Source organism: Fusarium subglutinans (assembly GCF_013396075.1).
Source record: "Fusarium subglutinans strain NRRL 66333 chromosome Unknown NRRL66333_c0000211, whole genome shotgun sequence".
Taxonomy (NCBI): domain Eukaryota; kingdom Fungi; phylum Ascomycota; class Sordariomycetes; order Hypocreales; family Nectriaceae; genus Fusarium; species Fusarium subglutinans.
In genome coordinates, this window is record NW_023502274.1 from 28679 (window position 1) to 54613 (window position 25935).

A 25935-nucleotide genomic window follows, 5' to 3' on the forward strand; every position below is an offset into this window, starting at 1 on the left:
GGCGCCGCGGTTGAATTAGGTATATGGCAATTGAGTGAATTACAGACACGAGTTACTAGAATAGGAATGCTGTAAGAATTAAAATAGGTGCCGAAGTGAGAAAATTAGCTTTATGGTATTAAATAGAGGACATACAGTACATCTACTGCGTAAATTTAAGAGCTTAGCTTACTGAAATTAGGCTCTCGCTTAATGGCTTTAATTATTAAGCTTATGTTTGCCATTACATGAAGCCTAATTAAAACAAAGGTTTCACAGGTTATACTCCAACTTGCCTACTACAGGGACGCCAATTTAATACAGAAGCCACAATAGCATTGCCAACGATGTGTAACAGCAGTCGCGTAATTTACAACCTCTAAGTGGATAATTATTGTACTGATAGCTGTTTCTGTTTCCATTTTCGCTTGTCTACATGGGTTCTACAGGGATGGTGTGCACCATTCAATTTTGATCTATTTATCAGACCCTCTCCTCGGGGCAAGAAAACAACAGACCTTAATAAGGGGTGTCAAAATAAACTCAGTAAAAGTTATCCTAAGCTTAGGCTATATTGCCTAAATCTTTTTGTCCTTTTAAATCGAGGTCCCGGGTTTTCTTTCCTCCTCTAGCCTCTCAAGGAGGGGTAACCCATAACTGCATACAACGGAAACAGGGTTGTCGAATTGGCTTTATCTGTGTCCTCGGGGACTGTCCGTAAGATTACCCAGAATCAACGAAACCTCATCATCAACAACCTCTAGGATATGCTCGGACCAAATTCAGGTTTCCAACCGTTAGCCTTAGCATGGTCAGGCTTATACCAAGAACTGAATTCACTCATTAGTCATTAACCATCCACTTCTCAACTAGGGAAGTCAGAAAGGAAGCACTTACTTTCCAGCAACCTTTAGCTTAATAGTATCAGGCGTAATACCGAGACCCTTGCCAATAGTTTCACGCGCCTCTTTAGTAATCGGCCGGACATAATCATCGTTAATAAGGCCACGATTATATAAAGCCTTGGCAACAGCTTTGTATAAGTCCATCCAGCAGACACGGCTACTAGAGGCAAGGTAGAAGCTATTTTTACTGTAGTTAAGATCTTGTCCATTGAGGACTGCTTTAATAAGAATGGCATAGTTGATAGTATTACTAATACTATATACTGGCTATTTCTTAATGGAGTTTTAGTATAGCAATTATATAGTAGGATTATAACAAAACTTACATCAGACGGGTTTGTAATGATGTAGACGTGTTTGTAAGCTAGAGCGGCATTGACGATATTGACAGTCTGAATTAAGATAGGGTTGCCGAAATCTTTTTCTTTACTATCTATTTACAATTAGGGCGGGACTTTACTTCTATTCAAAGTGAAGCAGTATAGAGCTTACAGACAATACAAGGCGAGAAGGCATAAGTATTGACTCTAAACTCTAAACCAAGTTCGACAACGCGGCAATTAGTATCGAGGGACTAAAGAAACGATTAGTTGGTCCAAGATTCCGCAAATGCACTATGTGACAACTTGGTTACTTACAACTTTCATCTCTTTCATCGGGGTTTTTGCATTCTTCTGTAGTTCATATAACTCGGGGTCGGTATCGAGAGGTCGGTTGTTAGGTAGCCCCAAAAGTCTTGAGAACTGTTGAGTTCCTAAAGTATAGATAAAATGCGTGTCTAGTCCTGTCTGAGCCTTCAAAGCTGATAGCCCCTTGATGAATGATGTTTGGCTCTGCAAACTGTATGCATCGATTAGGAAGAAGACGGGATTGATTCTCTTGGATACAACCAGTTCTTGGACCGCATCCTCATCTTCAAGAGAAGCCTGGACCGGTTCAGCGTCGTAAAGCTTCTTCACGGTCTCAGCTTGTTCAGGTTTGCGAATGAGAGCATAGAGCTTTTCGTAACCCGAAATTTGCGCTGATTGCCATCGAGCAAGAAGTGTGCCACCGAGATAGCCAGACGCCCCAGTAATAAGGACATCAGCTTTTGTCATAGTGAGTAAGGTGAAGAGAGTGGTGCCTCTGGTAGTCGACAGGGATAACTACCTATGCACTGGACATTGACCTGCTTTTATCCTTTAGTGTACCATTTGCTTTTAATGCTGAATTGAGACTTAGGTGCTGGAAATAACGTTACCACGGTTCTGTAAGCAAAAGCGAATACTGGAGTCCCTTCGGTCCAACCCAGGAGGGCAGTATTGACGTTTCGGCGTGATAGTGACCAAGACCGAAAATCCTAAAGTCTAGATGGATCATTGCCCGATCGGAGAGGTAAGTAATGACACTTCGGCCTAGCAGTAATTCAACCCGAACATTACAAAGGCCATATGGAGAAGAGTCCCAATTTAATAGGATTGATAATGATACTTACTAATTAGCAACAGTAACTAAAGGCTATTTGCATTACGGATCTTGAAGACAGATTATTTAGCTCCCAATCACGCTCATTGATATCATGAACTGCCTGGTGTGCTGAGACGGATACGTCTCACAATTCGCGACTGTCCACGAGAATACGATACTACTTTGCTGGTGCACGTTTTGCAAGCTGGCCATTCGGCGTTGCATTTCAATTCATGTTTGCAATGGCGGTTGCACGCCTGAAAGACTGTCTAGATCTCTTAACTAGCTAGCTTTGTGCCTGTGACAAAGGCCATCGCATGATGATGAGTGAGTGGTCAGTCATTGAGGTTGTGAGTTTTAAAACGAGTCTAACTCAGGTCGGAATAACCTCAAAGGTGAAATAGGCACCAGTCTAGGCAGACGGCCTTTTTTTTTCGCCGACACGCTATTTAAATATGGGCCCTGCCGATACATACAGTTTCTGTAAACATTCCGCATCAATAGGCAGGGCCTTAAGAAGATCACTATGGTAGACTCTCCTACAATACACTCGACTTTCTCCGTCGTCTCGGGCGAGGTGTGTTTCGGCTCCTTGCACAACATTTGGTTCGGTTCCTCTGCTCCCTCTCAAGGTCTCCCCGCCGCTCCACCGCAACCAAGTGGCACAGTCATAGCTCACAGCATCAACTACAAGATTACCGCACAAAACGGGACCTGGAATGTCTTCAAACTTATTTCTTCTGAGACAAGCCATGCAGTAGCATTGTTCGTGGCTCATGCAGATGTCGATCCCAGGCAGGAAGTCGACAAGATCCTCCGCATATCTGGCTCACCTTATGAAGCAGATCACGGAAGCACGATGAACGACGATGCCACTTCTCAGGCTGGAGTTTTCGTGATTAATCGTTATGATTGGAGCTACTACGACAGACGGTGCTTTGATGAGATTGGTGAAGGCCAGGAAGAAGGCGATGATGATGCGCTGGCAAACTCGAACTCTCTTGGCCTTGTTGATCGCTCTGTTTCGCAAGAAATGGTTAAGCGATGGCAGGGTCAACGGCCAAGCCGACGAGACAGTGCAGAGCAAGGAATCTGGTTGTACATCCCCGATGGAGAATACATGTTCGGCCGCTTTGGATTCAATGATACGCACACCGCAGCAAGATCATTCCTGTTCTTCTCCGCATACACAGAATTCACAAAGGCAGGTTTCTTGGGCATTCCAGGGTCACTACGAGAACACATGACGCCCCAGGAGAGGTTTGAGCGCCAGCTGCGTGAAGGAGTTGACTTCTCGGGAGTGGACAAGGTGCAAGACATGGTCTCTAGTCAATACGTTTCCCCGCCGCCAGCAAATAAGCAGCTTGGCCCATACGATCGAAGCGACTATATTCTGAGAGAGCAGGACATTGAAGCCTTGCGAAGCTATCGTGGAGAACAAGACGGCGAAGAACCGACTATTTCTGGGTTCATCGATCAATGGAAGCAGCCACTATTCGATCTCGTGAACGAGATGGCCCTCAGTTATCTCGAACATTTCGTCCTTCCTCATCTTGGAAGTGAGAATGTTGCAGAAATGGGCAAGACGCTATTCCCTGATTACGAGAAGGATAGTCAGCCTCTCAGCCTAGACGTTGCCTCGTATCGTCACTTCACTCAGCCGGACCAAAGCCTGATTCCAGAGTTTGACATATTTTACGTGACCGTTCGTGTCCGAGAATTCCTCGAGTCTCACAGCCAGGCTAAGTCCAGGATCTTCAGAGACGTCGCTGTTCGAGGAATCTGTCGAGTGCTGGGCTATATGCTCACTGAGATATTCGAGTTGGCTAACAATGTGGCCTGTGATTGCGGACATGATAAAATTCTGCCATGCCATGTTCGTCAGGCTGTTTTATTAGATGAGGATATTCTTCGTTTAGTGAGTTTCACAAAGATCTTGTGGGAAGGTAACTTGTAAAAAGACACTGAATGTTGAATAGATGTAATTATTAAGGCTAAGAAAATTCTTATAAGTACTCTATTGCGACTTAAAAGCTCAAAACTACAAGAGGAGAGATAGTGGGAGGGCTTATCAGGTACATGACATGATTAACACAGATATGGTAAGGCGGCGGGGTAAAACATGGAATCGGCGGCGATTGGCTGAATCTTTTAGCATTTCAGCAACTGATTTCCCAACAACCAAGAATCATCAGTTGTTTTACGCTATTCAGGCCAGAACTAGACTATATTACCTGAAACTGTATATGAATTAAGTATTTCTGTCGATTTCTATCATGAAACTCATCATAGTTGGCGCTACAGGCTACATCGGCGCCGGGGTCCTTCGTCAAGCCCTCACATTCCCAGACATCACCAGTGTTATCGCTGTTACCCGCCTACCTCTCGAACAAACTGCCGCAAAGCTCCAAAATTTTATTGTCCCAGACTACGGTACATACTCAGCCGCAGCAAAGGAGGCTTTTGCCGGCGCAGGTGCATGTATCTGGACAGTGGGCGTGACGCCTCGCCGTGCATTTCGGATGGACCCTGAAGATGTGCGCAAGGTCTGTCAAGATTATACAATGGCTGGCCTTGAAGCCATGCGCTCCTCCGGCGTTTTACGGCCGTTCCGAGTAGCGTATCTCAGCGGTGTGGCGGTATCACGGGATGTTAACCAGAGTTTGTGGATTGCTCCCAAGTACAGACGGATACGGGTAAGATGTGCTCTATACAACTGCCAAACTGCATGTTTGAACTGCTTTATTTGCTTACTAATGTGTTTGAGCCTAGGCCACAGCAGAAAACCAAGTTGTCGCGTTCGCGAAGGATAGCGATGGCGCGGTAGAAGCGGTGATAGCTAAACCCGGTTCTATTCCTCCCAAAGGTGGGATTCTGGTCAATACTCAGACGGCTATATCCCGAGGTTTAGGTATTAGCACCGCCGAGGCCGTGGTTTTAGATGATCTGGCTATTGCTTTGATTGACCAGGTTGTTCATGGAATTGAAAAGGACCCGCTGTGGCCAGCAGACTTGAATCGCTTGGCGCAACAAGTTAAGGATAAGAAGGGCCTGAACTAAGGACTTTGACGGATAAGGGGATCGTATACGAAGTTCCCATAGAAAAGAGACTCATAGCTATTTGTACTTTATCTGGAGCTCCTCAGCTGCTTGGATTGCTCTTCTTGCCTGATCCGTATACTTCCTCTGGTTTGCTTGTTGCATACTAAATGTTTGCTGAAACTTATCTACCATGAATGGCTTCAAGACCGTCTTCTTCGCGGCAGTGTAGTCATATATGGCAGTATCGTCGATACATCGTGCTGCCAAGCGGCGGTATTGTTCTGATAGAATCCAAGCTTCCATCTTAAGTGATGTTGACTCATTGGTAGGAGCTTCGATCAGCTTGTACAATACAGTGATATGGTCTAGGAACTCAAGAGGCTATAGCACGCGATTAGTCAGTCTGCATGTCCCTGGAGCTAATGAGGTACTCATACAAATTTGTATTCCGTCGTGATGCTTTTGAGAATAAGACCAAGGCTGCGTGGTGTTACCAGATCGTCCCATTGAGCCTTGTGGTCCTGTGCTGCATCTTCACTGTGCTGCCGGATGAAATGCACCCGTCCAGTCTCAACATAGCGGTTATACATCACGTTGTTGACATGGCCTATGCTACGTCAGACTGATCAGATCTCCAAAGTGTGATAGAATGTTGTATTACTTACCCTGAGACTATTAGATTTAGTCCTACAATAAATCCAGGGGGGATTCACCTACCATGCTATCCTAAATAACGAGAATTATCAGGAATCATACACTTATCACTGGTAAGAAACTGCTTACCATGTCACCCCAAAGGAGCTGGTGGTTATCGAGGCCCCGCCATCTCTTATCGGTGAGAAATCCTTGCTGTCCTGCCAAGAGTTGCAGCCAATTTTGTTCATTTGACACCAATTGTCTCTTGGCTTCTTCAACACAGCTAGCTGGGTAGCTATCGCTGGTGAACCTCTTTAGCTGATCTTGCAGGTCAGCGAACCATCGAGAGGGAAACGAAGGAGGATCATTGTTCGATTGTGCCTGGTCAGATCGTAAACGAAGCTGAGAAATCGGAGCCTTCGATACAAGGGCAATTGGTCGCTTGAGAAGCTGCAGAGACATGATGCGAGTGCAGGGAACTTGGGTTGGGTGATGGAAATACAGAGTAGCGACAGTGGAAACGGGCTCGGCTGCCCAAAATAAAAGTTCCGATCGGTGGCCTCGGTATTCGGCGAAGATTCTCCGCGGCCCGGATGATTTAACCCTGCTTAAGCCGAGTCCAGATAAAACCGGCTAACCCGCAACCCGAACATTACCCTAAAGTTAAGAGAGAGGAGAAAATCCAGAATTTAATATAGTATAATAAATTAAGGCTATATTAAATTACAACTCTATTACTAACAAATTATTTTATACTAAATATACATTCTTAGGTAGTCTATACAGTAAAGATAGTATTCTTAGTAAAGAAAGACTTTATTACCTTAAGGTAAAGTAAAGGAATAATTACTATAGTAATTACAATTACGTTAGATCAAGCTCACGACGCAATAGCAAAGCTATAATATTAAGCTTTTAAGCACGGCTTTCTTTTAAATTACACAGAGGAAGCGCGTAATGATACGGAGTCTATACTACTCTAATCATAGGTAACTTGAGGTCTATGAGTTCGTTGAGCATGCCAAAGCGTAATCGTACTTATCAGTCACTTTCTCAATACTACTCGAGTGATATCACTTTGGTGTCTGGGATGTTTGACTGTGTCCGCCGATTTAGATGCTTATGTACCCACGCACAGAGCAACCATGGCGGGAACTAATCTGAGTCCTAAGTGCTATAGCAGGTCCAGCGATAATGGTATCATCCCTCTGTCTTCCTAGGCGCGTAGGACCCTGAACAAACGGACATAACCGCTTATGTAGTATTTCAGGCCTCGTATTTCATCCACAAACAGCTTGGCAGCGGCTTGGCGTGGGTCCGAGTGCATCGTTTAGCTTCGTTTGTGCTTAGCTTAGTGTCAGGTACCGGTAGCTCCACCAGATAGGGGAAAAGTGACAGGGCAGGGAACGAGAATTCCGTCCATACAGCCAGGGTTTCTCGGTCTAAACATAGCCACAGCTGAGATCGTGGCTACATGGTTCATTGAGGGAACCTTTTAAGCTTGAAACATAAAAGCTTTGCCTGGTCTTCTTTATTCTGCTAGCGTCAGACAGGACCATTCCTCTCTGCACTCGCTATCCGAGTCTTTCTTTCGTTTTTCTCTATTTCGACATTTGTTTCATTCAGACACTCGTTAATTGCTGAATCGTCATTCTTTTTCTTTTTGTGGTTCTCGATAATCTAATAATTACACCAACCGACTAATAATCTTTCGCTGACTTGACAACTACGACAAACATTCCCTCGATATCGACATCACCCTTCAAATCTCCTGACTGAACCAACATGGTTCAACTTACATTCGTGGCTCTAGCAGCCCTACTGATTACTCCATTCTCTTCTGCTGCTCTCACGCAGTGCCCATCGAAAGAAGCATCGTGGACATCCAAGACCGGCACTGAGTACACCATTTGCCGCAATACCGACTATCGATACGGTGGAAGCAGTCTCAAGGTCGCTCGTGACATCAAATCTACCAATGCCTGTGCCGAAATCTGCAGCAAGGACCCACGATGCGTCAAGGCTGTGTACGATAAGCGAAATCGCATCTGTCACGTCAAGGACAACGCCAACGAGGCCCAGATGAACTGGGCGTCAGACGCCAAGTTTGACACAATCCGAGTCAAGAACGTCAACGAGGGAGTCTTCATCTCTCGTTGCCCCAACCCAACCAACAACTACCGCTCCAAGGGCGGCAAGACTTTCAACGTCTGCCACAACAGCGACTACGTCGGCCCGACAGCTCGAATGACCAAGAACTGCGCCTCTCTGGCTGCGTGCGCTGATATTTGCTCTGGTATCAAGACATGTAAGAAAGCCGTTTACGACAAGCAGGAGAAGGTCTGCCACATCAAAGAGACCGAGCCCAAGGCGTCGCTCTTTTGGGTACAGAGCAAGCGATACAGCGTCGTTCACTCCCCAGTCGAGTCTAAGCCTGCATCACAAGGCAAATGGTCTGATCTCATCCGTCTCCCTGTCATTCCCGTTGCCGCCTATGTTGTTCCCCAATTCCCTCAATCGCAAAAGCTTCTTTTCTTCTCATCCTGGGGCGCTGACGCTTTCGGTGGTGCCTCTGGTCGTACCCAATTCGGAGTTCTTGACCTTCCTTCAGGTGCCGTCGGACAGCGCGAGGTCGCTGATACTCACCACGATATGTTCTGTCCTGGAATGAGCCAACTTGCTGACGGACGCATCCTGATCCAGGGTGGTTCCGATGCTGAGGCTGTGACGCTCTACAACCCCAAGACCAACGCATTCACTCGAGGACCCGACATGAAGATTCCTCGTGGCTATCAGACTTCTACCATCCTTTCTGATGGCAGAGTGTTCACTATTGGAGGGGCTTACTCAGGTCCCCGCGAGGGAAAGAACGGCGAAGTCTACGACCCCAAGGCCAACAATTGGACCATGCTGCCTGGCGCTGACGTCAAGCCCATGCTCACCAAGGATCGAGAGGGGATATGGCGAGAGGATAACCACGCTTGGCTCTTTGGTTGGAAAGATGGCAGCGTCTTCCAAGCCGGCCCCAGCAAGGAACAGCATTGGTACGGCACCAAGCAAAAGGGATCAATCGTCAAGTCTGGTAAGAGAGATAACGCTGATGCTATGTGCGGTATCTTTGTCATGTACGATGCCGTTGCTGGTAAGATTCTATCAGCTGGTGGTGCCCAGGACTACACCGCAAGCGATGCCAACAAGCGTGCTCATATCACCACCATTGGAGCGCCTTACAAGCCTGCTTCCGTCAAGCGTGTCGCTGACATGGCCTTCCCTCGTGGCTTCGGCAACGCTGTCGTTCTTCCCGATGGAACTGTTCTTGTGACTGGAGGCCAACGCAAGGCAATGGTATTCACCAACACGGACGGTATCCTGGTCCCTGAGCTCTACAACCCTGCCACCAACAAGTGGACCCAGCTTGCGCCTCACGCTGTTCCCCGCAACTACCACTCTGTCTCTATTCTGTTGCCTGATGCCACAGTGCTCATTGGTGGTGGTGGCCTCTGCTACGTTGCCAAGATTGGTGGTTCAACAGCTGGCTGCGACAAGACAGCTGACCACGCTGATGCAGAGATCTTCCAACCTCCTTATCTGTTCAACAAGGACGGCTCCACTGCTAAGCGCCCTATCATCCAGAAACTTGCCCAGAAGCCTGTGAAAGCGGGCAGCACTCTCAAGTTCAACGTCACCAACACTTCTGGCAAGGTCAAGATGTCTCTTGTTCGTATGGGAAGCGCTACACACTCCGTCAACAGCGACCAGAGGCGCGTCCCTCTCACCGACTTCCAAGTCAAGGGCAACCAGTATACTGTCAAGCTACCCAAGGACAATGGTATCCTTCTGCCTGGCTATTACTATCTCTTTGTCATGTCGCCCCAGGGCACTCCTAGCATGTCGAAGACAGTTCAGATTACTTTGTAATGAGCAAGCGGAATGTAGCATTCCCTTTTTAGAATAGAACCCTCCATGACTCTTAATGAGCTTTATTTTGCACTCATAGTAGATTATAAGTATCATAAAGAAGCTATAGCCTTTATCTATTTTATTTTTATGTCTTAGCTGTCACACCCATTTCAACGGAGTGAGTACCCCGCTCGTAAGAAAAGTAACATCCACTCTACCATTATGCTTATTTTGTAAGAAAGCATGATTCTATTCTAGGACTTGAAAACTTGCTTATATATACCGATTCTATTTGGAAGCCCACTTCTAGCTTAAACATAGGCATTTAAGTAAGTATGTGAGCCATGAGCCTTATAAGGTTGTGGCAAGCAAGGTATGGTATGTTAAGAGGTCTAGCCCAATTACAGTACAACCCCTGCCAGTTCGCCAACTGCAGCCCGTTGCCTTACAGCCTCCATTAAGATAAAAGCAACAGCCCCCGCCGCCCCAGGAATTATTTCATCGCCACCATCTCGTCAATCTCTCTACTCAAGCAATTCTATCATTGCCCTTCTCCGTGTGGTTTAGTCTTCTATCTTAATAACGTGAGTATCTATTTCCATCTCATCGGCTATCATCAAAATCCTAGCTCTTGACGAAATTGACTATTGCAGGCTATATCCCTTTCTTGGACTTTGTAGCATATTGACACAAAGCAAGTACAAAATGAGCAAGCCGGATATCATGCGCCCAGTAGAGGAGTTGTTCCTTGATATTTCAATCCATGAAGTACTGACACAGACAATGGTGACATTTGTCGAGCCATGGAAGACAATGTATATCGATTCGATTCGAGAGCAACGATACGGGGACGCAATTTGGGCTCGCTACTGCATCGATGGAGGGGTAGAAAACGGCGTTATCATTGGCCAAGGCCCAAATCCTGATATCACGATCCTTGATCAAATCAGGGAGGATGCAGTTGAAGCTAAGACGAATGAACCAGGGTTATGGGCAGAGGCTCTGGAGCTCTACCGAGCGACTAGTGGTGCAGACGGGCACCCAGAGGTCATCAAGATCATCTTTGATACTGACAGGATGGAGCCTCGAGACTGATAGTGTAGAGAAGAAGATAGAGAAGGGAAGAAGAGGCGGTGTGAGTGAGCAGGGAAGGCCAGATTACCCATTGGACTTTTTGAAGGGAATCATTGTATGTACAAGGGTCTGAACGACCCATAGTTTCATAGCATCAAATCCGAGGATGTGCCCTTGCCCAGTCGCAAAAGCCAGCGTTAAAGAGGAGCACATAACTTACAAAACATACCCAGAAGAACGATAACTCGGATGTGTCGGCATTTGAGGATTGCACGTGCCTAATTCAGCCAATCGGACGAAGTAATAAAGGCCTCTGATCGCGGCTAGTGCACAGAAATCATAACCAACACATTATGAGGACCAACAGAGTCTTGAAATTTTATGGCATTAATGTCAAGATGGCACGTTAAGTCTCGTATTGACCCTGCCAATGTGACTAAATACGGTCATAGATTGAACAATCCTGGATAAGATAAGGCCAATCGAAGCAGTACAGATAGCTCTAGATATTGAATGCTTAATCTTGACAAGAACCCGATGAAACAGGTAACCCATCATTCGCATAACATATCTCACTCTCCCTAACATGTTGACGCCAAGCCGCAATAATGATAGTGCTTTTATTTGTGTGCGTTTGATTATGATGCAAAAGACTTTCTGTTACGTTCTCTGCCTGATATACTTACCCTTGTTATTTAAGAGCCAACATCTCAATCCTGGCCGAAGGATTGCGGCAAAGCTCATGAGCAACTAACAACCAACAACATATCATCACATTCAGTACCATGAGCCCTTGTCGTGTGGCACAAGTGAGCCGAGAAGGAAAGTGTCTTGCTTTTTGGTCAAGAGCTGCCCCGGTATAAAAAGGTTGGAATGAACCAATTCATGGTTTTGTCCAAGTCGCCAAACAACCATCATCATCATCATCATTCAATTCAAACCTAAAGCTGCTTTCTCGAATTCTGACTTTAACTCTTCTACTGGGTGCACAGCATGCTGTTGCACAGACTAACTCCTCCCATCTGCCAGAACAGCTCTTTTTGGATATCCCCATCAACGATGTTCTTCAAAACACGTCCATATGGCCATTAATCGAGCCTTGGTCTAGCAGATACGTTGAAGCTATCCGGAGCAAGAGATATGGCGATGCGATATGGGCCAGATTCCACATGGAGGGAGGCGTCCAGGATGGTATCACCGAAGATAAAAATGACACCATCTTGGATATCGTCAAGGAAGATGCAGCCGGCTATAAGGTCAATGCTCCTGTTCAATACGCTGAAGCTATTGCCTTGTACGCCAGTGCTAGCAACGACTATACCCACTCAGAACTCACCAAGGCGATTGTGGACGCAACTCCGGACGAGAACCTTGCCAAACGTGCTACGTTCAAGATAAACTGCGACCGAGCCAACTATCTCGCGTTTCAATCGGATTGCCAGGAGCTCATGAGTAATATGCTGAAGAGCAAGATAAACATAGGAGACACAAGGCTTGCCGCTATTCATGGTGGTTGCAGATTGAGGGTTGGACCCTATCGTTCTGCTCCAGATGTCACGTATAATACAGCACACGCCGTGGCTATTCTGATTGAAGAGAAGTGCGAGAGGAGGATTGGATGTTGCAAGTTTGTGTCAGGTTCTTCGCCACAGAATGGGGGACACCGAAAGGTCTGTTTGAGCTCGAAGCGAACCGGATGTCGATGAACAGCTAAGGCTCATGCCTAAGGAACTGAGCCATATTGGATCAAGAACCTCCCGGACAATATTACTTGATGTTCAGGCTGTCAGAGGGGCTCATGTCAGTCGAAAAAGGTGTAGGTCAGTTTGGGAAATCTCTGAATTCTTTATTAAGGCTTCAGCGATAAGCACCCAGGTATATACTCTAGAGACTCTATCTTTAAAACAGATCATTATGATTCCACTACTTAATGTTATTTTGGCGAAGTGTACTTAAAGAATTCTAGGTGATGTAACTTAGAGAATCAGATGCTTCTGATGTTGCGCAGTGAGTACACGGTTACGCACTGTAACTCTCGATGCTTGCTGAGAAAGGAACATAAATTGAAGCTATTTGTGTAACTATGGTGTTGTAGATACCTGAGGCTTCTCAATCCCATATATGCGATAATACTCTTCGCTGATTGGGATCTGCTTTGCGCCAGCTGGGCGAGTGACATTCCGTCCCCATTCCTTTGGCACTGAGTGTTTATCCTGCCATTCGTATATCGCATCAAAATCTCTACACTGATGGTTGACAGCAAAGTCTGGAAATGGATTCGACTGAGTCTCAACCCAGTTGAAGGTGATGATGTCCAGATTTCCATTGCACATGAGGTTCTGCATCAATATGTCGGTGCAATGGCTCACATGAATCCAGTGCAAGTCGCTGAAAGGCTTTTTTGCCGTGCCATTGCGGCTATACTCAGCCCAAGCCAGATGCCGGAGAAGGTTGAGGCAGTGGATCTGATGGAACATGTCGATCTGGGCCATGTAGGCATTATCACCAAGACCATACTCTTCGGGGAACTTGACGAGGAGCTCTGGGTCTTTGCCCAGTCGACGAACCTCGGTCTCGGTGATGGGGAAAACACGGATGATCTCAAGATCTTCCCATGCTTCATCAACCTCGGGATCAGGCTTGAGGGAGTTGCGCCACTTGGAAGGGTTCTTTGCTTCGAATAAGCCACCCTCTGTCTCAATAGGTCTCATCTTGAAGTTGATGGAGTCCAGGACAGGTGCTGCGATAGAAGTTAGTCAAGGACTGACATCGAAGCGAAAGAGGAGAAGCTCACAGTAAAAAGAAATCTTGCGAATGTAATCCATCTCCGACTCTGAGTTGGACCTGAGGGACGCAGCGACGAAAAGACCGAGAGAAATCAGAAAGAGAAGAAGATTAAGAACCACCCAAGCACGCGTTCTCCAATTTTGTCGCTTGCTTGGTCGAGTCCATTCGATCTCATCACTCTCTCTTTCACTGCCCAGAAGACTCTCATCAGAGCCTCTGTCTTCTTTGAATGACATGACTTTGGCTATGTTCATAGAACCTGTCGGAGAGCAGACTGAGAGGCTTAGAAATAACCCAGGACTCTCAGTTTTGCAGAAGACTAATGCTATGAGAGATGAGCTGAAAATTGAGCAACGGGATTGCTTTATCACCGATGCCCTGTTGCATTTTGTTATCATCACCAAATCTGGGGGCCAAAACTAAACCACCTTCCGCAAGCAGAATATCAAAGGTACTTTTGGTGTAAGATGCCGATCAATCCGGCACAGCAATCCGAGACAGATGTCGGGTTTCCCAAGAGGATATCAAAGTGGGTACTTTTGGAGACAGATGCCGAGTTCCGGTAAGACGTCTTCCCTTGACGCGATGCCTTTGGACTCTGGCATCACCATCCTACACCAAAACAAGATATGTGGTGACGTATCGTTACGAGAACTTCTGTTGAGGTCCACCACTCAATGCATCTCGTTGGATATTCGAACCTTATCTACCCCGCAACGAAAAGACCTTCCGTTCCCAGTAGTGCCCGATTTGAACAAATATACGAGCTGTGCGAAAGAGTAGACGATAAAGTATTGTATTTAATACTGAAATCATCCCCTACAAGATCCAGCTCACGAAGAAACAAGTATCACAGTACAGCAGTTTCTAGCAAATCAAGCCACAATGAAGTTCTCTCAGATCCTCAGCACCGCTGCACTCTGCAGCTTTGCAATTGCAAGCCCTCTTCCCGGTACGTCAGATTATGCCTGGCAAGCAATACAAGTTAACCTTTAGGTTAGGCAATGAAATTGCTGAGAGAGAGGCAAATCCTATTTCGCCTCCTACTTATGCTAATAAGTACATCTTGGATGATGACCTTGATAAGCGAGAGGCAAATCCTATTTCGCCTCCTACTTATGGTAATAAGTACATCTTGGAAGATGATCTTGACAAGCGTGAGCCTCAGAGGAACACATATGGCAAGGCCTACACTTTGAAGATGAAGGACGACGGTTTCGAGAAGCGTGACCCTCAGGATGCATACAGGAAGTTCTATACCCTCAAGATGAAGGATGATGGATTCAAAAAGTGAGATCCCCAGAATGCATATGGCAGGGCTTACACCTTGAAGATGGAGGATGACGGCATCGAGGAGCGTGACGCCGAAAGTGAAGCTTAACTATGTATATCATAGAATAGCTTCTTTGAATAGTGAACACCCTCGTTAGGCCAGTAGCTCAGTATCAACCACCCAGTATAGTACGATCCAATGAATAAAGTATGTGGTGACTGCAAAGACCAATGATATAGTAAAGCAAAGCGCTGTTACTATGTCAGCCCCCCATTTTCCAGCAGTTTGGGCAGCGTCATATATGTGGATCGAAATGCCGACCAGCAAAAATACTATGCTGTTCCCTAGTAGCATAGTAGGGGCTTGCCAAGAGAACGATGTCAGACGCTTGGGCCGAGGCAATGGAGAAGTGCAACTGCCAGGATCTGATCCGAGAATTGCGCATAGTAATGCCTTGTCACGGTGTGGGCTGATTGAGATTTGAGCCATTATCAGGAACTGTTGTGTGGCAATCGAGGTGCCTAGAAGCGCATGGATAAGTGCGCAAAGCATGGCGATCTTTGCAGTACATGGAGGAACTGGGAACCAATTCCACGACATCAAGTTGCCGACGAGGGTAGCAACTAGAACACTCTAGATAATCAGAAAATACTTAGATTATGTGAGCTGATTGTTGGGGCGGATGACACATACAGATATGATTACTATTTCAAGCTCTCGTTGCTTGGTATGGAGGAAATGTTGAAAGACTTCGCTCCGATGTGACTGTGGCGCTTGGAGCAGGTTTTTGGCTGTGCATTCCCAGACTCCCCAAGGTGAGTAGCCCGTCTCGACGGTTTTGGTGGCCAACTTCGAAAGAGAGCGAATTGTGTCCCCAATATAGGCCATGCAAGACCGAAGAATGTTGTTTATCTCAGTCCACGACATTTTATTCTGTATGTGTGAAAATTGTTATTGTAATCTGATTCTATGAGTAGAGCCTGATTCAAAAGGTAAAGGTCGCACTGTCAGTCATTATGCCTGAGGCATCTGTGGAATCAGGCTGTTGTATTTAACAGCTTTTGAGGTCTGGGAACGCTGCATCGGTGATTGGATGGAAGCCCAATGGCGTGCCCTGTACAACTTTGGGCCGCAATTTGGCTGACGGATGGTTAATAAACGAGGGAGAGATGCTGTCTAGAGTATCCAACTAGGAAGAAGATCACAAGTCATCGGTCAAGTCAAACACAAACAAGATGGAGCCCCAGAAAATCATATGGCGACATATTACGATATTTACAGTGCCAGCTGGGACAGGTGTCCCCGTCTCCGGTCCTGTTTATCTCGGGCGTTACATCCCAACCTCATCAGTTCAGCATTGGGGGATATACGTCGAGACTGAAGAAGACGTTCAAACACGCCAAGGACTCTGTGTAGAGCTCGGACGGAGCTCAGACGGCGGGATCATTGTTCTTCATCGTACACGACAAAAGCGTGAAGAAACCGAGCCGCAAGGAGGCATCAAGTATGAGAAGACGGGGAAATTCACAAGCTGGGACAATGAATCAATTGTCCAATGTAGTAGGTCCTTGCCCATAGCCGAAAGAGGTTGCATAGATTTTAACATTACTAACTATTATCGCAGCCACTACTCTTTGTACACATGAGCTTTACGAAAGCTATAGCGTCTTCAACAGAAATTGTCAGACGTTTATTAACCTGTTGGTACAAAGGATCATGGCTGGAGAATCAACTTGGACTCCGCGCAGAACAACCTCACATGCATTCACGTCTGGCCCTTCATCCACCAAGGTTGCTAATATATGGGAGTCTGACACAGTGAAGTCACAGGCCTTGAGGCCTGAAAAGACCTATCAAGCCCCAGATTGGACTCTCAGCGCTACTAAGGCTCAGCCAGCCATCCAAGCGACTTCTTGGCCTGCGGTTACTGGCCCAATGGGACGTGAACCCGCCATGTCTGGCCTTTCGAACAAGGAGCCTGTGTCATTGGAGGAGCAGCGAAAATACGAGCATGAACTTTGTCGCACGTGGAAGATGGGATCCATACCCCGGGCTGAGCCAACAGACACTACCGACAGCTCCCATATTCCGACTGGGGTGAAACAGAAAGTCGAGGCACGTACCAAGTCCATGGAAGGGACTTATGACAACATGGCTGCTACAAGCCGCAGGTCCTACGCTTTGGGGACTAACCTCGATGGCTACCGCAACAACAAACACATCTCCCCGTCGAGGTTCGAGGAAAAGAAGCAACGTACTCGAGACACCACATCAGCGGCATTGCGTGAACGGCGAAATATATTGACAGCGCAAATCAGGGACTCGAAAACACCAAAGGTGACCCGCGAAGACCTGACCGATCAGGCTGCAATGTTTTCAATGGTGACCAATTTGGTAGAAACACTAAAGACTCCGCGATCCCCCTTTACTCTCAGACTTCTTCTCGATCAACTTGCTACAGACAAGGGAGGTCCTGTCTGGAAGGAAGTGCGGCAGAAACTCCGACCGGCACTTGAGGAGGAGATGAGAAAATGCAAGGAAGATGAGAAGGTGGCTTTGCAAAATGCTCTTCAAGTCCTATGATGGCTTTCATTCAAGTTGCTTTAAGTTTTGGTATCGTTTAGCTAAGGTACTACCAACCCGAGAACGGAACAACAGTATGTGCGTACTTTCCCATTGAGAAATGGATTTTGTATCGTGAGGTCAACCATACCCCATTCCATAATAGACTTGATCTTGAAGAGAAGATATTAGATACTGGAGACTTAGCTGTTTTGACTAGCTCGCGGAAGACTTGATTGTTGCCTCAACAGTTTCTGGCATTATGATCCAAGAATACTTGTTATTCTTTTCTCGGGGTTTGATAAGCTTGAACTGCAACCATCAGTGCCTGCTAGTGATGATATGATTTAAACTTACATTATATTTCATAACAAGAGCTACTACAAGCTTCTTGATTTCAAACATTGCAACATTCTGGCCAAGGCAAGTACGCGTACCAGCCCCAAACTAAATGATAATTAGATACTGAACGTATCTAAACAGAAACACACGGAACTCACACTTAATAAACTGGCCTCTAGCTTTCTTTTATACGCCAGATCACCCTCCAACCAGCGGCTTGGCCGCCACATGTCTGCGTCCTCACCCCAAGTTGGTCTGTAACGATTCGTGGTATATGGGTTCATACCTACCACTGTACCTTCTGGAAGGAAATGACCACAGACTGTCATGCCTCCTGGGGGAACAATCCGTTCTAGAGATGTGGCAAATGGGGGGTCGAGTCGAAGGGATTCGGTGATACAGGCATCCAGGAAAGGGAGGTTTTGTAGCTCGTTCCACTTTGGGACAGGCAGTGAGAAACCTGTGACGTCTCGTTGCTTGTTCTGTAGCTCATCCCGCACATTTTGCAATGCGTCAGGGTTTTCCACAAGAAAACAGACAACTGACCGAAGCATAGAGGCTGTCGAGTCAGATCCTCCCAGAATATTGGCCAAGGTCCATGTTGAAAGAAACCGAGGAGGTACCTCGTTGGATTCCTTCTCCTGGGCTTGTATGAAATAGCCAAGGAAATCGCTGTTGAGGTCAGGACCGGCGTCGACTTTATTGTGAAACTTCGTTGGGTTGTTTTTACGCTCTGCAATACGTTTCAACACGTACATCAGGAGACAAGAAACAGGTTCGGGCTTGATTGAGTTAAGTAGCCAATTCTTGTGCAAGAGCCAATCGAGCCACGGAACTTGCGTCATCTTCTCACAGCTCAGCCTCATTGAATCATGATTATGTTTATGCTCATGTGACTTACAGGTCCAATGGCAAGCATGGTGTTCTTGACATCAGAGATGATACCAATAGAGTCATTCCCATGCTCAATACATCCATACGCGCGAGAAAATGTCATTTGACCCATGGCATCGTAGGAAAAGAACTTGAACCATTGTGTCAAGTCACAGCTCGCACCTGTGGCCACGAACTGTTGGGCGAGTTGATTGAGAAACATGTTGATTGTCCTGTCGATTCTTTTCTCGAACGTTGATACGACATATGAAAGAGAAAAGTACATGGCGATGTGCTGCTTCATCCGTCGATTTTTCTCGTCGTTGTTTGCAGTGAAGACGGAGAGCAGCAGGCCATCAGGGGTCCATGGTCTAAAGGCACGATACATGTTGCTCTGTTTTGGTCAGATAATGGCACCTAAAGTGGTTTTGAGTGAAATCGGAACCACATGCCTTGTCAAATCCATTCCTCTTGTGAAAGATCATCTGGATGGCGTCTGGATCACAGACCGAAACCATATTAGGCCCGAAACGCACAACGGGGCCATATCGCTCGTGGGCTTTGGCATGATAGAGGTGTATGAAGCCAGACCGCACGCAAAAGAAGCGATGGAGATCAGTTAACTTTGCGATAAGAGGCCCGGGGATGTGGTACAGTCGGTAGTATTTAGAGAACAGATGATGAATCAGTATAGAAGTGATTCCGAGGGCCAGAACCAGCGCTGCCTGTTGCTTGTCTAGGAATTCCCAGCGCATTTTGCCTCTGTGATTTGGAAATAATTAGCGAGGATACGATCGCCAGACTTGTCTGCCTTTTTTCAGGTTGTAAAGAGACAAACATTCTACTAAATGACACGAGGATACACAAGCGGTTGGAATCGTTGACGTATGGCTTTTTCCTTTTTATCTTGTAGTACGGATAACATTTATTGTAGGACAGATATGGAGAGCCAGATCTGACCTAGGTAGCGGCTCAATACTTGCTTCTGGGGGATAACGATCCGTGTCTCTGTGGAGAATATGTATATATGCATAAACTGAAAGCCCATGTCCCTTTCGTAGCATATTCAAACTGGCGATATCACAGTCGAATGCCAGCAGCCCATGGTCAACCTGCTCCGAGCTCCTCTGAGACACTTGTAGCGGCCTCGTGATTGATGACGTTGATATTTCAGTGCGTATACACCTTTTGGTCGCGAGAAGGGGTGACTTGACTATTAGCGCGCCTGATGTGACCACGGCTGCAAGTCTCAGTTGTTGGCTCAGGCGTTGGCTCAGTTCCCGGGCAGCTAAGCGGCAGAAGCTATCGAAAGACTTTTTTTATTCTACTCAATCACACTCGATAACGCACATGAATGGAAGTCTGAAAATGCTCCTAACTAAAAGCGTCCTTTTGTCTTAGAAACCCCGCTCTGTTCTTTTGCACCGCACCTATAGAAAATTATGTATACTCCGTAGAGCTGTAAAGGTTCGAAGGAACTCCAGTTGGCGAAGCTTGGAGCAAAATGCCCAAGTTCAATGTATTGTAAACTCTGAGCTACAAAATGCAAAAGACGCATCTGGCTCACAGGGTAGGCCATATACAACAACGACAGACCGAATACCGGTAAAATAGAGACTCTAGTCAGAAAAACAATTGCCCTCCCCCACAGTAAATCCATTCGACAGCTTAAGACCTATAGGCAAGCCACGAATATACTTGCATGAGAATGCGTGTCCCGTCTTCTTGGACACTATCTCCCTGATGTCCATGTGCATATCGTACCTACTATCTGTTAGACAAAGAATTTGAAATGGAGCTATAGTCTTACGCATTCATTTCTTCAATGGTAAGTTTCCCCTGCTCACTCTTTACTTTATATATTGGATTCTCGACATTACTGGAGAATCCTAATTGGAAGTCAGTGCTCCTGTAGTGATAAGCTCTCCAGGACACGTTTGACTTACCGATTCGCTCGTTGATGTTCTCTGACGCCCTTGCAGCAGCTGCCTGGACTTTTGTTGCCCGCGGGAGACGTACTTTCTCATATGTTGAGAGTGCCTCAGACACATCCCCTTTGAAATATGTCTTGTTAAAGAGAATTCCAAGCGCAGCTGCATCTTCAATGGCCATACAAGCTGCCTGGCTTTGATGAGCGGCGTCGCCTATTATGGCAACATTTTTTGTATTGTATTGTGCTGCTGGCAGATGCTCCAACATTGCCCATATCATGGGCTTACCTAATAGCTTATCAAATGTCAGTCGAGGGTCATCGAAAAAAGAAGGCATGGCGATAGGATATACCTTGATAATCTCTTGGGGTATACCCTCAAAACTCTGAAAATCCTTTCTCATCTGTTCCAATGTAGTATTAAGCACATACAACTTCTCGTTCCAAGATTCTCTGTAGCACGCTGCAACCACGTTGACAACTTGGCCAGAGTTGATTGGATAGCTCATGACCATCCCTTCACTGCTGCACCATAAGTACGCGTCAGAGGCGTATTTACCCAAGGAGTGCCTGGCGATCTCCATGGGAATCAAACCGCGATAGGCGACGATCCCAGAAAACACTGGCGTTGCTTCAGGTGATGTGGCGCCAAGTAGGTACTTGCGCACGGTGCTATGAACACCATCGGCTCCAATCACACAGTCAGTCCTCGCTGCCGTCCCGTCTGCAAAGTGCAGCACGGTATATGCACCATGGTCAGAGATTCGTAGTAGTCTCTTTCCAAATTGTACCCTGTCTTTGGGGACAAGATTTATGAGTGCATCCAGGAACTTTGCCCGATGAACGGTTTGTTGTCCAGATTGGTTTTCTATGGATCCAAGCTCCAGACCATCTTCATGGCCTTGAGCTTGGCGTCGAAAGTTAAACCATGTCTTGTTGAACTCGGGTGAAGAGTTTCCAGTGGCGAAATGCCAGAATGCAGCTTCAGCCTCAGGAGATAGCAGTTGCAGAGCTCTTTGAGCATTGGGCCCAAGTGCCAGTCCAGCCCCAATTTCAGTGAACGTGGGCGAAGCTTCGAAGATGGTCAGCTCTAACTGAGGCTGTTCAAGGAGGCCGATGGCAAGGCAGATTCCGCTAATTCCACCGCCAACAATAGCGACCTTTAGTGGCTTGGGCGTGCTCATTGTAATAAAGATCAAGAATGCTTGTGTAGAGGCAGATGCTGCAAATGGTGTAGAGTTGCAGCTTGTAAGCTTCACATTAATATAGAGAACTGTTAGTACTCTGGGCAAATGCAACTAATGATTGACTTCTTATTAAGATAGAAACACGCCTGGGCGGGCTCATAAGTAACTGTTACATGAAAAAATGCCAGATTACTAGGTGAACTAATTCTCCCTATTCCAAAAGCCTCATTTGGACCCCATCGTAATCACTTCTGTTGGTCCACAAGTATAAATAACTGTGAGTTGGACAAGTTGTATCCCTGAAAAAGAGTCATACTAGATCCTAATTCATTATCCCTCTTTAGGCTCAGGTTTAAAGTCGCGAACACAAACCATGGAATTAACAGGCCTTTCCGAATGCACCCCCGACGGTCATGTTAGCATAGATGTCGAAAAGCCCTGCAACCCCGATGCAGTTCCTCAGCTCATCCATGACGTTGTCTCAGCTGCCGATGCCTTCACCGCCGGAAGCCTGAATGCTCGGCAAGAGCTGCTAGTCAAACTGAGGACTCTGACTTCAGCTGTTGAAACCCCTCGAGAGACAGTTCTGAGGCACTGTTGGACAATGGTATGTCTGTTATAGCTCAAACGATTCTTTTACTTATCCTTGAACTGTGAAAAGACCAGCTCTATCGGAGCTCTTGCCTTTGGCGTCGACAGCGGCTTGTGGAAAGCTATGGTTAAAAATGGCGACAGACCACAGACTGTCCAGGAATTGGCCAATGAAATTGGAGCAGACCCTGTTCTCCTCGGTAACTTGATCAGCCCCTTATCACATAGGTCTTGGTTCATCTAACGTACATTTACAAGCTCGTTTGCTGCGCCACTTAGGTGCTATGGGTTACATTGACGAAACTGGACCTGATGAGTATCAGCCCACCGTCTTCTCAAAATCATTGAGTATCCCTACGGTTGGCAACGGACTAATCGGACTGTGAGTTTGTCCACTGATGTCACCTACAACATGATTATGGCACTGACGATAATTGTAGGACCTGCACTACCGGTGCCGCCTCGCTCAAGTTCCACGAGTACTCTCGTAAGAGCGGATGGAGGAACCCCATTGACTCGAAGGATACTGCCTTGATGTATGCGTATAAAACAGATCAGGATATGTTTTCTTGGGTTCAGACTCAAGGCTACGGGTCGCACTTCAATGACCACATGGTCGGTTATCATCCAACACCGTGGATATCAACTGGCCGATATCCGATCGACCAGCGACTGATTGAAGGTGCCGAAACAGCCGCCAACGCACCTTTTTGGGTAGACATCGGCGGTTGTCTTGGTCAGGATCTCAGAGACTTGAAACATCATTACCCACATGTACCGGGGCAGTTAATCCTCCAAGACCTCCCTGCCATCATCAACCAGGTCAAGAAGATGCATCCAACTTTTTACGCTATGGAACATGACTTTTTCACAGAGCAGCCCGTCAAAGGTGAGAAGAGAATCCATCCAACAGGTGTACCTCTACAGCAACTGAGACAAGCCCAGGATCCCGTGCATACTACATGCACTCCGTCCTCCATGACTGGCCCGACGACGTATGCCAGATCATTCTCGGTCACATTACCCACGCTATGAAACAGGGTTATAGTAGGCTTCTCATCCACGAGCAAGTTGTCCCTACGACTAATGCGTCTTGGGAGACAACGGCGCGAGACATTATGATGATGACTATGTTCTGCTCACAGGAAAGAAGTGAATCCGATTGGCTGAAGTTGCTGGAGGAAAAGGCAGGTCTGAACGTTAGCAAGATTTGGAAGCTAGACCTACCGGATGAGTGTCTTATCGAGTGTGAACTGCCTTAGGCCAAGTTAAGTTAAAGGTTTTCCCCAAGTGCAGGGTACAGAAGCGGCACCTCATAGGGCTAGATATTGTTGTGCCGTGTCTCACTTATCTTTACTAAGCCTCGTTGTCTCAAATATAAACCAATTATAGGGTAACGTACTGTGCCATGTCTCATATAGCCCGTATCAGTGTGATTAGCCTTGTTTGATAACTTTCGTTACATTATGTGACGTCTGAATGCGCAATGCAACGTGTTTTTGTCTCGTGTCCCATGATACTTTTTAGTGTTCAGGTTTATTCCCTGGTAGTAAGAAGGGAGATCTGTTTCAAATTCCCTTTCATAATTAATACCGCCTTACTTTGCCCTGCTTGGACTAGTTGGTAGCGTAGACTCGAGGCGCGCTACTTAAGACAATTAGGCTATCAATGTGACTTCCTCAAACCTACACCTGCCAGTAAAATAATAACACGTATGCGCCAGATAACAATAGACTTAGCAATCATCCAGTTAAACAACAACGTCTAAGGCGCGTGACGTGAGTATCTGCTGTGGGTTTATTGACTAAAAATAACACTCTTATTAGATCAGTAAACAAGAATAAACAAGAACCTTGTTGCCTAAGGTCTTTTTGAAACAACTTACATTAATTTATAATTGCATAATAAGATAAATAGCTAGAAAACGAGACTATCTAATAATCCTAATACTAGCATAAATATTAAGGTAAAAATCTCTAATTAGAGAGGGAATACTCTTCCTTTCCAGCCCCATACTTGGCTCTTCTCTCAGGGCATGGTAATGTCTTTTACCTTGCCTCTGCACAACATGTCCTGCACAACAAAAATCCCTCGAGGGGATGTCATAGTTCCATTAAACTTCTATGAAGCTCCAGCCAATGGCTCCGAGCCTTACTTCGTCGTTAGCAGAGAAGACGGCATTGCACCAAAATTCAACTTTTCAGACAATAGCGTAGATGTCATTATATCTGATATCCGCGACTCTGAAAACACTTTCAGCCTAGACCGTGACGCATTCCAAATTGTAACAGATGCGTCCCCGCCATCTGAGGGAATAGACTTCACGGATGATGAGTCTATCAGGGTGAATTACTATCCAGAGGTCCAACAATTGATCTCGGAAAGACTGCCAGGTGATCTCCAGATCTTCATTTATGACCACACTGTGCGCCACCAAGTTGAGGGAGGAGCGCAGCATCGACCTTTGACTAGGGTCCATATCGATCACACGACCAACAATGCTATTCAACGTGTACGACAATTCTTTCCCACAGAGGCAGACCGCCTCCTGAAAGGCCGCTACCGGATTGTCAACGTGTGGCGACCATTAAACAAAAAGCCACTAGAGTCATATCCACTCGCCTTTGCATCCGCCTCGACATTCGATAACGCCGATGTGGTACCCATACAACATCGGTACATGGATGGAAGCTTAGTCAGAGAAGCAGGCCTCATAAAACACAGGTCTAGCCAAGCCTGGTACTACCTCAGCGGCATGACAGACCGCGAGAGAATACTACTCAAGTGCTTTGATAGCGATTCATTGGAAGGAGGCTCCGGAACTGCTTGTAAAACCCCACATACTGCATTTAGGGACCCGAGGACTCAAGAAAATGCTGAAGGGCGATTCAGTATTGAGGTACGCGGCATGGTATTTGGCGGATGAACTGTTTCCTTGTTATAAGTCGAATGAGCACTTTCCTTATCTAGTATTTCTTCAAATCGTATTTAATTTCCTCTTGTAAGAAAGGCTAACGTTCACTCGCCCTGGGACGGAATTGCTCGAAACGTGCTGCGGCCGTTTAACGTTAATTGTTGATGATGCCGGGATCGACTCCTGCAAGCTTGAACTTTGTGAGTATCATCAATGTTCCTTCATCACCATATTCGGCGACGAAATATACAAAAGTTCCAGCTTTGCCGGACCAGCGGCAGTTAACAGCAATGATCAATAGGCTATCCTGCACTTGGTGAGAATTAAAATGACATGCAACGGCCAACGGTTGCCTTCCAATTCCATTAGCCTTATGTGCATCTGCGACATATCTTATTGGAAGCTGAGGCGTCTTGACTGAATCGATGTACAGCGAAGGGATTGTATACTTGGGTTTTCAGAGCCGTCTTAGTGTTTGTGGAGGGACTCCATGA

The 25935-nt window shown here is 46.3% G+C and overlaps 13 protein-coding genes across 13 annotated transcripts; 8 read left to right on the forward strand and 5 right to left on the reverse strand.

Moving 5' to 3' along the window:
- Window positions 1–739: 739 nt before the first annotated feature.
- Window positions 740–1981, reverse strand: FSUBG_11275 (nad dependent epimerase dehydratase family; the record flags this gene model as incomplete). The annotated part of the gene is made up of 5 exons (XM_036675940.1): window positions 740–809; window positions 877–1151; window positions 1211–1317; window positions 1377–1458; window positions 1523–1981. The coding sequence occupies 5 exons, from the start codon at window positions 1979–1981 to the stop codon at window positions 740–742; spliced, it is 993 nt and encodes a 330-aa protein (XP_036533235.1).
- An 875-nt stretch (window positions 1982–2856) lies between these two features.
- FSUBG_11276 (uncharacterized protein) lies at window positions 2857–5390 on the forward strand (the record flags this gene model as incomplete). The annotated part of the gene is made up of 3 exons (XM_036675941.1): window positions 2857–4276; window positions 4623–5026; window positions 5103–5390. The coding sequence occupies 3 exons, from the start codon at window positions 2857–2859 to the stop codon at window positions 5388–5390; spliced, it is 2112 nt and encodes a 703-aa protein (XP_036533236.1).
- Window positions 5391–5447: 57 nt separating this feature from the next.
- FSUBG_11277 (uncharacterized protein) lies at window positions 5448–6470 on the reverse strand (the record flags this gene model as incomplete). The annotated part of the gene is made up of 5 exons (XM_036675942.1): window positions 5448–5753; window positions 5810–5979; window positions 6038–6044; window positions 6090–6098; window positions 6156–6470. 5 exons carry the CDS (start codon window positions 6468–6470, stop codon window positions 5448–5450), a joined length of 807 nt encoding a protein of 268 aa, XP_036533237.1.
- Window positions 6471–7793: 1323 nt separating this feature from the next.
- FSUBG_11278 (galactose oxidase precursor) lies at window positions 7794–9926 on the forward strand (the record flags this gene model as incomplete). The annotated part of the gene is made up of 1 exon (XM_036675943.1): window positions 7794–9926. The coding sequence occupies one exon, from the start codon at window positions 7794–7796 to the stop codon at window positions 9924–9926; it is 2133 nt and encodes a 710-aa protein (XP_036533238.1).
- A 687-nt stretch (window positions 9927–10613) lies between these two features.
- On the forward strand, window positions 10614–11003 carry FSUBG_11279 (uncharacterized protein; the record flags this gene model as incomplete). The annotated part of the gene is made up of 1 exon (XM_036675944.1): window positions 10614–11003. The coding sequence occupies one exon, from the start codon at window positions 10614–10616 to the stop codon at window positions 11001–11003; it is 390 nt and encodes a 129-aa protein (XP_036533239.1).
- A 565-nt stretch (window positions 11004–11568) lies between these two features.
- FSUBG_11280 (uncharacterized protein) lies at window positions 11569–12688 on the forward strand (the record flags this gene model as incomplete). Its single annotated transcript, XM_036675946.1, has 2 exons — window positions 11569–11610; window positions 11975–12688. The coding sequence occupies 2 exons, from the start codon at window positions 11569–11571 to the stop codon at window positions 12686–12688; spliced, it is 756 nt and encodes a 251-aa protein (XP_036533240.1).
- A 375-nt stretch (window positions 12689–13063) lies between these two features.
- FSUBG_11281 (uncharacterized protein) lies at window positions 13064–14005 on the reverse strand (the record flags this gene model as incomplete). The annotated part of the gene is made up of 2 exons (XM_036675947.1): window positions 13064–13722; window positions 13777–14005. The coding sequence occupies 2 exons, from the start codon at window positions 14003–14005 to the stop codon at window positions 13064–13066; spliced, it is 888 nt and encodes a 295-aa protein (XP_036533241.1).
- Window positions 14006–14654: 649 nt separating this feature from the next.
- FSUBG_11282 (uncharacterized protein) lies at window positions 14655–15063 on the forward strand (the record flags this gene model as incomplete). The annotated part of the gene is made up of 2 exons (XM_036675948.1): window positions 14655–14721; window positions 14771–15063. 2 exons carry the CDS (start codon window positions 14655–14657, stop codon window positions 15061–15063), a joined length of 360 nt encoding a protein of 119 aa, XP_036533242.1.
- A 1214-nt stretch (window positions 15064–16277) lies between these two features.
- Window positions 16278–17625, forward strand: FSUBG_11283 (uncharacterized protein; the record flags this gene model as incomplete). Its single annotated transcript, XM_036675949.1, has 2 exons — window positions 16278–16602; window positions 16667–17625. The coding sequence occupies 2 exons, from the start codon at window positions 16278–16280 to the stop codon at window positions 17623–17625; spliced, it is 1284 nt and encodes a 427-aa protein (XP_036533243.1).
- A 195-nt stretch (window positions 17626–17820) lies between these two features.
- FSUBG_11284 (cytochrome P450 monooxygenase) lies at window positions 17821–19574 on the reverse strand (the record flags this gene model as incomplete). Its single annotated transcript, XM_036675950.1, has 5 exons — window positions 17821–17916; window positions 17962–18051; window positions 18105–18728; window positions 18848–19190; window positions 19237–19574. The coding sequence occupies 5 exons, from the start codon at window positions 19572–19574 to the stop codon at window positions 17821–17823; spliced, it is 1491 nt and encodes a 496-aa protein (XP_036533244.1).
- A 1051-nt stretch (window positions 19575–20625) lies between these two features.
- Window positions 20626–21933, reverse strand: FSUBG_11285 (mannitol 1-phosphate dehydrogenase; the record flags this gene model as incomplete). The annotated part of the gene is made up of 3 exons (XM_036675951.1): window positions 20626–20708; window positions 20766–20963; window positions 21039–21933. The coding sequence occupies 3 exons, from the start codon at window positions 21931–21933 to the stop codon at window positions 20626–20628; spliced, it is 1176 nt and encodes a 391-aa protein (XP_036533245.1).
- A 376-nt stretch (window positions 21934–22309) lies between these two features.
- Window positions 22310–23789, forward strand: FSUBG_11286 (catechol o-methyltransferase; the record flags this gene model as incomplete). The annotated part of the gene is made up of 5 exons (XM_036675952.1): window positions 22310–22543; window positions 22598–22727; window positions 22786–22909; window positions 22968–23416; window positions 23473–23789. 5 exons carry the CDS (start codon window positions 22310–22312, stop codon window positions 23787–23789), a joined length of 1254 nt encoding a protein of 417 aa, XP_036533246.1.
- Window positions 23790–24595: 806 nt separating this feature from the next.
- FSUBG_11287 (7alpha-cephem-methoxylase P8 chain) lies at window positions 24596–25453 on the forward strand (the record flags this gene model as incomplete). Its single annotated transcript, XM_036675953.1, has 1 exon — window positions 24596–25453. The coding sequence occupies one exon, from the start codon at window positions 24596–24598 to the stop codon at window positions 25451–25453; it is 858 nt and encodes a 285-aa protein (XP_036533247.1).
- Between the last annotated feature and the right edge of the window lie 482 nt (window positions 25454–25935).